Source organism: Microtus oregoni, unplaced genomic scaffold (assembly GCF_018167655.1).
Source record: "Microtus oregoni isolate MIOR12 unplaced genomic scaffold, Mior012 000080F_ref0000499, whole genome shotgun sequence".
Lineage (NCBI taxonomy): Eukaryota > Metazoa > Chordata > Mammalia > Rodentia > Cricetidae > Microtus > Microtus oregoni.
Window position 1 is genome coordinate 1,907,640 of NW_024544538.1, and position 12,975 is coordinate 1,920,614.

The 12,975-nt window shown below is 39.1% G+C and overlaps 1 protein-coding gene across 7 annotated transcripts in view; it reads left to right on the forward strand.

The window, feature by feature from the left end:
- Enox2 (ecto-NOX disulfide-thiol exchanger 2) overlaps positions 1-12,975 on the forward strand; it is a 324,894-nt gene that overhangs the window by 244,115 nt on the left and 67,804 nt on the right. For all 7 annotated transcript variants that reach the window (XM_041642908.1, XM_041642912.1, XM_041642910.1 and 4 more), the window contains one exon: positions 7,007-7,141. In XM_041642908.1, the coding sequence (XP_041498842.1) occupies positions 7,045-7,141 (97 nt within the window). In that variant the 5' untranslated portion in view covers positions 7,007-7,044. The remainder of the gene's footprint in view (positions 1-7,006; positions 7,142-12,975) is intronic.

Below are 12,975 nucleotides of genomic sequence, written 5' to 3' on the forward strand. Positions count from 1 at the left end.
TCATCCCCTCCCTCTCATTCCCCTCCTCTCCCCTTCCCTTTCTAGTAAGAATAAGTTGTGACATCCTAGTTCTCTTGAGTGGCTCTTTGATCCATCCTAGATAATACTCACAGGGAGTCAAAGCCCCTGGTTGTCTAATAGCGTCATCTGTCTTTGCTGTCTCAGAGCTTTGCCTTACAGAATTTATTGTCAGCTCTTTCAACCTGCATAACCATGATGCAAGCTGTGGCGTCACTGCCAGTGACATCTGCAACAGGAGAATAGGTACCTGGGGCTTCGGTGCATTGTTCACAAACAATGATGGATTGGTAATTTTCAAAGAAAATGAACAAGGACTCAAAATAACACTTGCAAAGCACAATATATTGCTTCATGAGCAATAAATACCAAGCAGAAGATAAATCCTTGAGCCTTAGGCTTAATGCAATTCGAAAACATGATTTATTCTGCTGCTTCCTTTCTATTAGCCAAAGAACTGAAAGCACAATGTTATTCAGTGCTGGGATACACAATCCTATCCTTACACCATAATCTATCAAAGGAAATATTTCTGTGTGCCTATTATGTACAGGGATCTGTGTGATGTGCCAAAAAATTGAGGTTTCCTCTGTGTTCTATGCAAACATTTTCTAAAGTTTCTCTCGCTTCCTTTCATCATAGTGGGATTCCTAATGCTATTTCCAGTACCACTCTCTAAACAGCAGTCTATCCGCCATCCATAATGCCTGTTCCCACCGCCACCACAGTAATGATTTCTTTGATGTATCACAGAGAAAGGGACAAACACTTTAATAGATTCCTGGGTGTCCAACCAGACTAGATTTAGTATTTATTGTATAGTAGCATGAGAGAGTAGGGCAAGAACTGTGGACATGGGATTGACTGTGCAAGTGATAAATGATTCAGGGTTGCAAAGAAACCAGGAGTATGGACCACTCTTCATTAAGAAACCACAAAATTGTGAACTATGGGGATGGCTCAGTGGGTAAATATGCTAATCACACAAGTAAGCAGAGTGACCCAAGTTCAGTAATGACCCTGGTTCAATCCCTGGAGCTTGCCTGGAACAAAGGTGCTAGATGAGGTGGCATACATCTGTGAGTCTGCCATGTCTACCACAAATAATAAATACATATTTTTTAAGGAACATACAAAATAGCTGCCATAGAGAAAAGTCTCTCAAAGTTGATACAATAGACATTTGGAGCCAGATAATTCTTAACTTTAGCAGACTGTCCCAAAAGACAAAAGATGATTCTTAGCTTCTCTGCCTCTATCCACTCACTAGACAGATCTCAGTAGCAACTTCCTGACTTCAAATGGTACAAACAAAAATGTCTCCAGATATTGTCAAGCTTTCATTGAGAACCACTAGAATAGAAGATGTGAGTTATACCGAATTGTCCAACCTCAAATTGTGTATAATTTCTTTGACTATCCTGGCTTAGTATAGCTTAGTAGGTAAGAGCAGAACTAGTGGAGTCAGGCTGTGTAAGTTTGTATTCCAGTTCCACTGAAAGCTCACTGTCTAGCCTCTCTTCCTATTAATTCATCAATACGATGGGATAATGAAAAGTTCTCTCATAGAGTTGCTTTGAGTTTTAAATTAATATACTTTTTTATAAAACGTCAGAACAATGCCTGACATACTAAGCATGATCAAAGTGTTAGGTGTGGTGATATTTTGTTTGTGTTTTAACAAATAAACTTTGTCTGAAGATCAGAGTGCAGCGCTAAGCCCCTGGAGGCCAGGGAGTGGCCTTTCATCCCAGGACTCAGGAGACAGGCAGATGGATCTCTGTTACATGAAATTGAATCAGTCTAAAAGAGAAACAGAGCTCACACAAAGGTGATCGCAGCACTTGGGATCACGGGCCTTTAATCCCAACACTAGGGAGGTGAAGACAGGAGTGATACTGAGAAGGCTGGGCAGAGAAAGGAATGTAAGGTGGGAGGAGACGGGAGAGCAGTGCAGTCTGAGGAGTCAGTCTGAGGACAGTCAGCCCATTTGGTCTGAGGATTCAGTAGAGGTAAAATGTCTCTCCAGTGGCTGGCTGCACTGCTTCAACGATCTGTTAGCTTTTACCCCCTAATATCTGACTCCAGGTTTTTATTAAGAGCAATTAGAATTTGTTTTATACTTAGGCCTATTATGGTTTCTGTTATATTATTTGTCATTTTTATAAGTACTGGTATGGTTCGATTATCTGGGGTCTCCTCTGTTTTGTACTATTTTCCTTCTGCAGACTAGAGAGCTAAGTCCACAGGCCAGAATCACACAGTATAAAAATATTTTGGATATCTTTAGACCTGTTAAGTAGACAATGCAGGTAATCCTCACATTGAACATTGCAGAGTTCTCTTATTTAAAAGTAGATTTATTGGTAGAAGTAACAAAAGTAAATGAGATTTATGTCCACTGACCAACTTCCACAAGTCATACTCTGACCTCCGTGAATGCATGGCATGTGCTTTTCCACACACAAACACAAGATAAATAAATACTATTATTTTAAAAAAAAAAGTATTGGAGAAGAGTAAATTGCCAAGAAAGTTTTTATTTGAATAAAAATATAGCTGAGCTGGGCAGTGGTGGCACACACCTTTAATCGCAGCACTCAGGAGGCAGAGGCAGGTGGATTTCTGTGACTTCTTGGCCAGCCTGGTCTATATGAGCTAGTTCCAAGACAGCCAGAACTATTTTGTAGAGAAACCCTATCTCAAAAAAAAAAAAAAAGAATATACATAAAGAGATGGTACCAACATATTCTACTTATTCCAAAAGAAAAAAAAGAGAAACATTTATAGCCATAAACTCCTCTATGATAGAATGTGTAATCTTCGTTTTCAAATAACTTTTACAGAATTGGGTAATCAGTGGTTCATAAACAGACACTGACTTGTTAGTTCTAGAGAGACATCAAGTTAGAGTGGGCAATCACTTCAAAAGCTTTCATTCCTTTGATACTTTCGCGCTCTTATTCCAAAGTGCTATATCTTCAATCCAGTCACCCCGAAGGCACTTATGAACAACTACTCTGTAACTTCTGATCTTGAGGAGTTGTCACACAGCAATGTAGAACTAGGGAAGATATTTTGAAGAGCATTTTTGCATCACTGGCATTTGCCTTCTCTCTAGCCTTTCTGTGTATTCTTGGCTGCTACTAGTAATTTATAGGAGTCAGAGGAAACAGAGCGACATCCCCCTCTGTGATGTGAATATTCCTTTCTTTTCTTTTTGGAGACAATTTGTGTGTGTGTGTGTGTGTGTGTGTGTGTGTGTGTGTGTGTGTACATATGTGCACATATGTATGCAAGTATATTTGCCTGTGCACATGCATAGAAGCCAGGAGAGAGCCACGTTTTTCCTCTTCTGTCATTCTCTGCCAGTTGTTTTGAAGCAGGGTGTCTCCATGGACTTGGGAATTGTGTTATCTTAGGCTGGAATTCAGCAAAAACCAGTAACCCCTTCCTTTCCACCCACGTTAGAACTGAAGATATAGGGGTACTCAGATGTTATGTGTGTGCTGGGATCTGAACTTTTGTTCTCAAAATTGCATGCTAAACACTCTTAGACAGTGAGCCACCTCTAGCCCTTTCTGTTCTTCTTGGGTGCTAATAGTAAATTATAGGAGTCAGAAAAAATGGCGGCATCCTCCTCTGTGATGTGAGACTAATTTGATAAGATACTTAAAGAAATTTCCAGATATCCATATTAGGCTTGAAAGAGAATTAGATTAAAGCTCAACTTTTCCACCACTTAGTGATAATTCTACAGATATATTTAGCATAGCGTGCTTTGTTAATGTGAACCATTAATCTGGATAGCTGGGAAGCAAAAGATCACCTAAAATTTGTCTTTGAATGAAAACTTTTGCAATCTTGCTTACATAAATGATTGTGCTGATATAGGCACATGGTTATAGGTAATAAGATCAGACTAAATTATTAGTTGCATAGATCTATCTCTGGTTGTAACTCTAAGCAAATTCCTACATATATTTAGTTGCTATTGAGAATTGGCTGCCACGCACCTGTAACCCAGTACTTACAAGACAAAAGCAGACAAATCTCTATCAGCTCCAAACAAGCCAGGGCAATGTAACGAGACTCTGTCTCAAAAACATTATTAAAAAGATCCCTCATCTCTTAAACCCCATCTCTGACCTAAAGGAGTGACTAGCTAGAAGATAGAAGTATAGCCAAGAGCTATAATTCAAGACAATCAGTAGTAAATATTGAGTTCTTGATTCCTACGCTTTTCTAACCTGATGATCTTCCAATTCATTATCTGGAAGAAAATCATAGCCTTTCTTAAGGACACATTGAAATGATCTTTTCCAGCAAAAGTTTCTCTGGCAACTCATCTCCATCCTTCCCAGCTCCAGATACGTATACCTAAACCCATTCCTGTAGCATTAACTATTCTCCTGGAGTCCATAGCACTCTACTCATTGTAATGCTTAATACAATAATTGATATCTGGTTCTTTGTGTATCTGTGCCTCCCACTGTACTGCAAGCTCTTCCAGTAACCAGGTTTTGTTCATCTCTGTATCCTAGTCGCTAGCTCAGAACCTGCTGTATAGCAAGACTCACCAAAAACTGGATTTGAGGAGGAGGGTTCTAAGAATAAGCAAACATATAAAAATCACATACAAGATAAAATGTAATGAGAACACATAGGAAGGAATAATTCATTCCAGTGAAGCGGCTTCACAGGAAAGGTTACGATATTTAAGATAACCCATGGAAAATGAGTAGGATTTGACAAGGTGGGGCTTAGGTGCTCCGAGAAGTGAGGAAGATGAGAAGAACATTTAAAACACACATGGGAATTTAGGAATGACAGTCATTGTGGCAAAATAATGCTACTAGTTCCACAGGGTCCTTATCTGTCCTTATAAACAAGTTTTTCCGGGAACTGTGCTCTCGAACATCTTAACAGGCTCTTTGATTAGTAGACATTTTGAAAAGAAGACTACTGTATTGTCCTTTAAAACTGACAGTTTAGATCATTATCCTTCTCTCCCTGGCCCCCAGATTTGTTCAGTTTAGAGAGGTTGGTATGTTGTAAGTTCCATTATTGGATTTCACATCCCATGTTGAGAAGCGTTCCCGAGTTGTTAGTTTTTCTTTTTCACAGGAAGACATAGCCATGCTGGGGATAAATAAAAGAGGCAAAATAAAAGCATTTTTGACACTGGGACCTAGCTCCTGGGGAACTGCCTGTATTCCCTGGGAGCCATTCTGCAGTCTCAAATCAGAGATCCCCTAAACACTTGCTGCCTGGAAATTGGAAATCCAGCTGGACCTAATTATTGCTTCTGTAAACTCTGGACCCAAAGGATGTTCGATGATATATGTTTGTTTTCTTACTAATATTTCCAGAGGAGCTATGTTTAGCCTTAAGTTATGTCTTCATAAGAGAGCACTGAACATGGGTGTGAGGACTAGATAGAGTTCTGCAGGCAGGGCAGTCAGCAGCTCAGGCTGTAATGTGGGATACTTATGGTCCTCTTCTTCTCTCTCCCCCTTCCCCCCCCTCTGTATGTGTGTGGGTGTTGTTGGAGGGAAGGCAAATTCAACACAGAAGAATGACAAAAACTGGAATCTCAAAACTAATGTCTTTGGACGTTTACTTGTTCTCACCAGGACTAAAATAGCACAAATATAAATAACGCAGCCAAGGACCATCCTGATGTTGCCAGCTTAGACGGACATGATGGACATTAATAAGCTACACTTAGAACAGAGTTGCCTTCAGGGGTCTGAGTGGCAGATGTTCATATTGGGCTGTAGTAGAAAGGCTGTGTGTTTTTCTTTTACCTGGAGGCTATCAGCTATCAGGGGGAAAATTCCCAAATTAAAACCCTTTTGTACTCAGATAACTTATTGACTATATCTTACCCAACTCAGTTATCACATGCCCTTGTATATATAACCCACTTCAGTGTCTTTTCTGGGGTGTCCTTTCCTTTTCTTTACTAGTTAATAGCGAGCTATCATTCAAAATTTACTCCATACAATTCTGTACTACTCTTTTAACATCCATTCTCTATAATTTCTACCTACTCAGACCACAGAACCTCTTTATTCCTTAATCTTGAGTAATCTAGTCTATACCACTCAAGTATTTCCTTGGCTCTTAATTGTTTCATTAGGGATAAGTAGACCATAGTGACTAAAATGTATGTATTTTGTACAACCTTGGGTAAAAGAGATAATCTTTAGAAACTTCTCATTTGTTACATGCAGATACAAATCCTCCCCACCTCATAGCTTCGTCCCAAAAGTTCAATGACAATGCCGCATGCCAGCTGCTTTAGTTGACATATGGTAAGCACGCAATAATGAGTAGTAGTGGAAGGCTGAGGTGGTGCTAGTCCTAACAGTCATTATCATTATCATCGTCATCTGTCTCCAACTAGACTTGCAGTCTTCATGGATAGGAGCCACGTGGACTGTCTGTGTTTTCATTGGTTCTCCCCTAACCCCCAGAATATTCTATTAGCTGATGATATATATGCTCAGCTCTTTCGATTGTACTACTGCAAGGACCTAAAATCTCATCAGGAATGTAATTTTCATATTTTATTGCCAACTACAGAAGCCCTTGGATGATTTTATTTTCTTGGTTTGTATTTCTGAGGAGTTTGAATAGAATCTGCTGAAGTAATATGCTAGTAGACAAAGGATAAGAAAATTCTTAATTATTCCAATCTCCTTTGATGTATACATTTGTGATTGGGAGAGACGGGGGAAAGGGTAGAAAGGAAATACACTAAAATGCCATCTGGTAAATTGTTTTCAAATTTCATGACTTCCTGCTACTTCAAGCTGTATTATTTCAATCCTTGTAAGAAAAGTAGCATTGCATTGAGGCCTTATCCACCACTTGTCCATTCACCATTTTTGTAAAGTGTTTGCCACAGTTTTCTCTGATAGCTAAACTAGATACTGGAACCTCAACACAACAAATTATTTGCCTTGTCATTTCATTTCAGCTGATAATACTAGAACTCTGAATGTAGATTCTGCTGCAATGACGCTGCCTGTGTCTGATCCAACTGCATGGGCCACAGCAATGAATAATCTTGGAATGGCGCCACTGGGAATTGCTGGACAACCAATTTTACCTGGTATGTTATTTTTAATTACAAGTACTTCTTTTTATTGAACATGTGGTAGTAAATATAATGGCTCGACACATCTTATTTTGAAGTTGACATTTTCTAGATTCTGCCCTGAGCAATTTTGTACTATAAGCTTTATAGGCTAGACGGCCAGTATGATGGCACTTTTTGTATATCTAGGGGTATATCTGATGCATGTTAGGGTTATTGAACTTGTAATGAAATAAAAGGCAACAGAATTTTGGCAAGTATTAACAAAGCTTGTCTAATTTTATAGACTTCTTACAGAAAACAAACATAGGCATAGAACAAGAACTTACTGAAACAGATCTTAAATCCTAGATTCCTAAAGGGAAGAACAGAAAGTGATAGGTACATTGGCTCCAAAATAATTTTGACAATAAATAACACTTTTTATACATATGTATACAAAAACGCATACATGTGTACAACAGTGGCCATGATGGACTAACTATATCTCCACTAAGTGTGAAGACAAAGACCAGTAAAATAGCTCAGAAGGTGAAAATGACTTTGTCCCAAAGTGTGATAGCTTGACATTGATTCCCAGAACCCACATGGTGGAAGGAGAGAATCAACGCTTGCAAGTTGTCCTCGTCACTTCCATATGCATGCCACATGCACACAAAACAGTAAACAAATGCTTTTTAAATGTTTATTATAAAAAAACAAAATCAGAAGAAAAACATCACAATATATAAAGGGGTTCATGTAGACACAAAAGTGACTTCCTGGCTAGTAAGAGCTAATTAATGCCATTTCAGGGAGCCTGGGGTGGCTTTTGAAACAGCATAAACATTAATCTCCTTAGATTTATTTAATTGTGGCCCTACATAAATGCACAACAAGACCTAATCAAGCTAGATGCTTGCTGCTCAAATGTGTTTTTGTATAGTCCTAGGATAGTTTTGATTCCTAAAATATGAGGTCCCATCCCAGACCTACTGAAGCAGAAACTGCAGTTTTACACGATGCCCAGACAGTTCATAGGCATGAGCATAACCATGATGATACCCTTTGCCGGATAATTAGTTCCTCCTTCAATTTCACAATTCCAGCCTGAATTTTCAATCTTTATGGATTAAAATGGAATTGATGACAATATTAGAAATAAATTAAAAGGTACTATTATGCTAACCACTGCAAAACAAATACAAAAGAGGTCAGTCAGGGAAAAACAAGATGTCTGAATAAGAAATTGATACCAAACCAGAAACTTCATTAATATTTGATAACTTTAATAGTTCCAGGAGATTGTATTTATGCTACAAGGAAAGAAAAATATTCAACAATCTTGCCCCATTGTGAACCCTGAAAACCACAGTAACCAATGACCTGGCAAGATGTGCGCACTGTTGCAATATTTATGTTATAAGGGTAACCGATGGATTCCAAACCTACTCTACAATACTGAACTCATGACTTGTACTGTTGTCTGGCTAAGTCATAGGCCCTAAATGCGAACATAATACTGTATTAGTCTGTTTAATGGGCATAGTATTAAACTACCCTGTGTTCTTACCTTCAGATTCAAAAGTTTGTGTGTACATTATCCCTCATCAGAGAAGAATTTTGTTTTTCTTTTTGTTTTTGTTTCTCAGTTTTTTGAGATAGGGATTCTCTGTGTGTTGCTCTGGCTGTCTGGAACTAACTCTGTAGACTCACAGAGATCATCCTGCCTCTGCATCCTGAGTTTTGGGATTAAAACCATGTGCCACCATTGCCTGGAAAATCTTTTTTTTTTAATTAGATAGCCATTAATAAAGAGACCCACGACCGTTCAGTGTACAGAGGGTGAGGGATCATGTAGTGCTCATCTCTAAATGGGATATATATATATATATATATATATATATATATATATATATATATATATCATAACTGCCCAAGGCTCAGGGATCATTGCAGGGGCAGGAAGATTCAAAGGTAGTGGATAGCCACATGCTTACTAGAAATGACAGAAGAATAGCACACATGAATACACTGAAGTGCTGACTTGTACAAGCTCAGGTAAGACAAAATTCCAACATGAATTGGATTGAGCGATATGTACTGGATTTGGACTGAGAGATTTGTACTGGATTGGACTGATATGTGTACTGGATTGGACTGAGAGGTGTGTACTGTACTGGACTGAGATATATACTGGAATGGACTGAGAGATGTGTTCTGGATTGGACTGACAGATGTGGACTGGATTGGACTGAGATGTGTCCTGGATTTGACCCCAGAGATGTGTACTAGATTGGACCAAGAGATGTGTACTGGTTTATACTGACTGATGTGTACTCATTTGGACCTAGATGTGTACTAGATTGGAATGAGAGATGTGTACTGGATTGAAATGAGATGTGTACTGGATTGAAATGAGATGTGTACTGGATTGAAATGAGATGTGTACTGGATTGGAATGAGATGTGTACTGGATTTGACTGAGATGTGTACTGGATTGAAATGAGATGTGTACTGGATTGGACTGAGATGTGTACTGGATTGGACTGAGATGTGTACTGGATTGGACTGAGATGTGTACTGGATTGGAATGAGATGTGTACTGGATTGGAATGAGATGTGTACTGGATTGGACTGAGATGTGTACTGGATTGGACTGAGATGTGTACTGGATTGGAATGAGATGTGTACTGGATTGGACTGAGATGTGTACTGGATTGGACTGAGATGTGTACTGGATTGGAATGAGATGTGTACTGGATTGGACTGAGATGTGTACTGGATTGGACTGAGATGTGTACTGGATTTGACTGAGATGTGTACTGGATTGGACTGAGATGTGTACTGGATTTGACTGAGATGTGTACTGGATTGGAATGAGATGTGTACTGGATTGAACTGGGAGGTGTGTACTGGATTGAACTAAGAGATGTATACTGGATTGGAATGAGATATGTACTGGAATGGATTGAGATGTGTTCTGGATTGGACTGACAGATGTGTACTGGATTAGATTGAGAGATGTGTACTGGATTGGACTGAGATGTGTCCTGGATTTGACCTGACAGATGTGTACTGCATTGGACGAGAGATGTGTACTGGTTTACACTGACTGATGCTTTCTGAATTTCACCGAGATGTGTACTGGATTGGACTGAGTAAGTGTACTAGATTGGACTGAGAGTTGTGTATTGGATTTTGCTGAGAGATGTGTACTGGTTTGGGCTGAGATTGGTACTGGATTGGACTGAGAGATGTCTACTGGATTGGAATGAGATCTGTAGTGGATTAGAATGAGAGATGTTTATTGGATTGGACTGAGAGGTGCGTACTGGATTGGACTGAGTGATGTGTACGTGATTGGACTGAGAGATGTGTACTGAATTAGACTGAGAGTTGTGTACTAGCTTGGAATGAGATGTGTACTGGATTCGTCTGAAATATGTACTAGATTGGATGGAAATGTGTACTAGATTGAAATGATACGTGTACTGGGTTGGACTGAGACCTGTGTACTGTATTAGTCAGAGAGATGTGGACTTGATTGGACTGGGAGGTGTGTACTGGATTGGAACGAGGTATGTACTGGAATGGACTGAGATGTGTACTGTATTGGACTGAGTTGTGTACTGGATTAGACTGAAAGAAATGTAATGGATTGGAATGAGATGTATGTTGGATTGGACTGAGAGATGTTTACTGGATTGAACCAAGATTTGTACGGGATTGGACTGAGGGATTTGTACTAGATTGGACTGAGAGATGTATACTCAATTGGACTGAGATGTGTAATGGATTGGACTAAGATGTGTACTGGAATGGCCTGAGATGCATACTTATTGGACTGAGAGTTGTGTACTGGATTGGACTGAGAGATATGTACTGCATTGTACTGAATGATGTGTACTGGATTGGTCTGAAATGTGTACTGTATTGGACTCATAGATGTGTACTGGACTCATCTGAGATGTGTACTTGATTGGACTAAGATATGGACTGGATTGGATTGAGAAATGTACTGGATTGGACTGAGATGGACTGGATTGGACTGAGATGGGTACTGGACTCATCTGAGATGTGTTCTGGATTGGACTGAGATATGTACTGGATTAGAATGAAAGATGTGTCCTAGATTGGACTGCCAAGTGTAGTGGATTGGACTATGTTATGTACTGGATTGTATTGACAAATGTCTAAGTGATTAGCAGAGCACACCACTGGATACATCTTTGATGGTTTTCACAGAGATGATTGACATGCAGGAGAGCTACTGAGGAGGTAATACCCATAATTAACATGGGCAGCACCATCCAATAAGCTGGAGGCCATTTGAAATAAAAGCAGACAAATCAAAATTCAGCCAGCAGTTGCAAATTCACTTTTCTGAGTGAGCCTACCTCATACTGTTGTCCAAGCACATTGGAATACTACCACTTTAGCATCTTAATATGGGTTTTTACTACTTACTCTCTAGGAATCTTCTGGCCTCTTCAGTCTTCAGCCGGGACCACATCATTGATCCTCCCTCTTTTTCTGCAGCTCAGTTTCTTTCATAGAATAGTTACTAGTTAACATATGTAATTTTTCCCCAAGCCTCTAGAAAGTGGACCAGTGAGAGGGGAAAGTGATAGAAAATGTGGTAAAATCACTGTCTTTAATTGCATGTATGGAAATGTTATAATGATCAAAGTGTTATAATGAAAACCCCTATATTTTTGCAACTATTTATACACTAAATAAAATGACTCTTATGGAACTGTTCTCTAAAGTACCCTTATTAATGGTTTAGTAATTCAGCTACCTTTCTTCCACGTAGGCATTTTCCTGCTGAGCCAGAATTCTGTGGTTTAGCCTGTCTCATCTGGCCTTTCTATGGTAATAGAATACACTTCGTCATAGATAAAAATCAGATGATACATAAGCTTTCTTGACATCCTCCTGAGAGTTCAAATCTCTACTGTCATGGATGTTGATGGATACATACTTGTCATTGAAGACAATGACTGACATAATTATATTCTTCAAGTGGGGAGCAGAAATAGGCCATCTCAAGTTTGGAGTGGATCTGCCTTCCATCTGCCTTGCTGTTTTGTGCAGCTGCTTTTCAATAAAATTAATTTACAGGGATGACAGGTCAGGATCACTTCCTAACACCTGTTTTCTGCAACAGCATTTGTTTTGCCAAAACATTCCAAAAAGACTCTTTATTTGTCCCAAGAATGAGGCAACCAGAAATGTCATAGCTTCTGGGGGAAAAAAAACAGTGTTCTAGTTCAGTCATGCCAGATAGAACCAACGATGAACCAATTGAAAATTACTCAGTGATTATTATTTGCCCCTGCTTAGTATTTCCATCTTAATTCAAATACTTTTAGCAGCTTCATAATGATCTGTGAAGTATGAAAGTAGGAGAAGAATTTCATTACGACGTCTTCTCTGGGAGAATATGGGAAAGAATGGAAAATGTGGGTCATGGATCTTACTCCCAGAGCAAGTTCAGGCCCCACCGTGGGTATTGTCGTCCAAAAAAAAAAAAAAAAAAAAAAAACAGTTATCCTTGAAATTGCCAGGTTAACTATAAGAGAAACAAAAAGAAGAATGGGATTGCCTGTCTCATGGCTAGTTCCATCTCTGACAAATCCTGAAAATGACTGGACTTACCTTTGTATTAATGTTTACATCTCCAACAGGTATAGGATGCTTTCAGTGACAAATGGGGTGAGATCCTGGGAAAGATTCCTTTACCAAGAGCCAATGATACATATGACAGTGTTCCAAATAGAATTAATATTTTTCCAAAACAAACTCAGAATCCTTCCGGTAATGGTAATCCTAAGACAACTCATGAAGTATATTTACACCTGGAG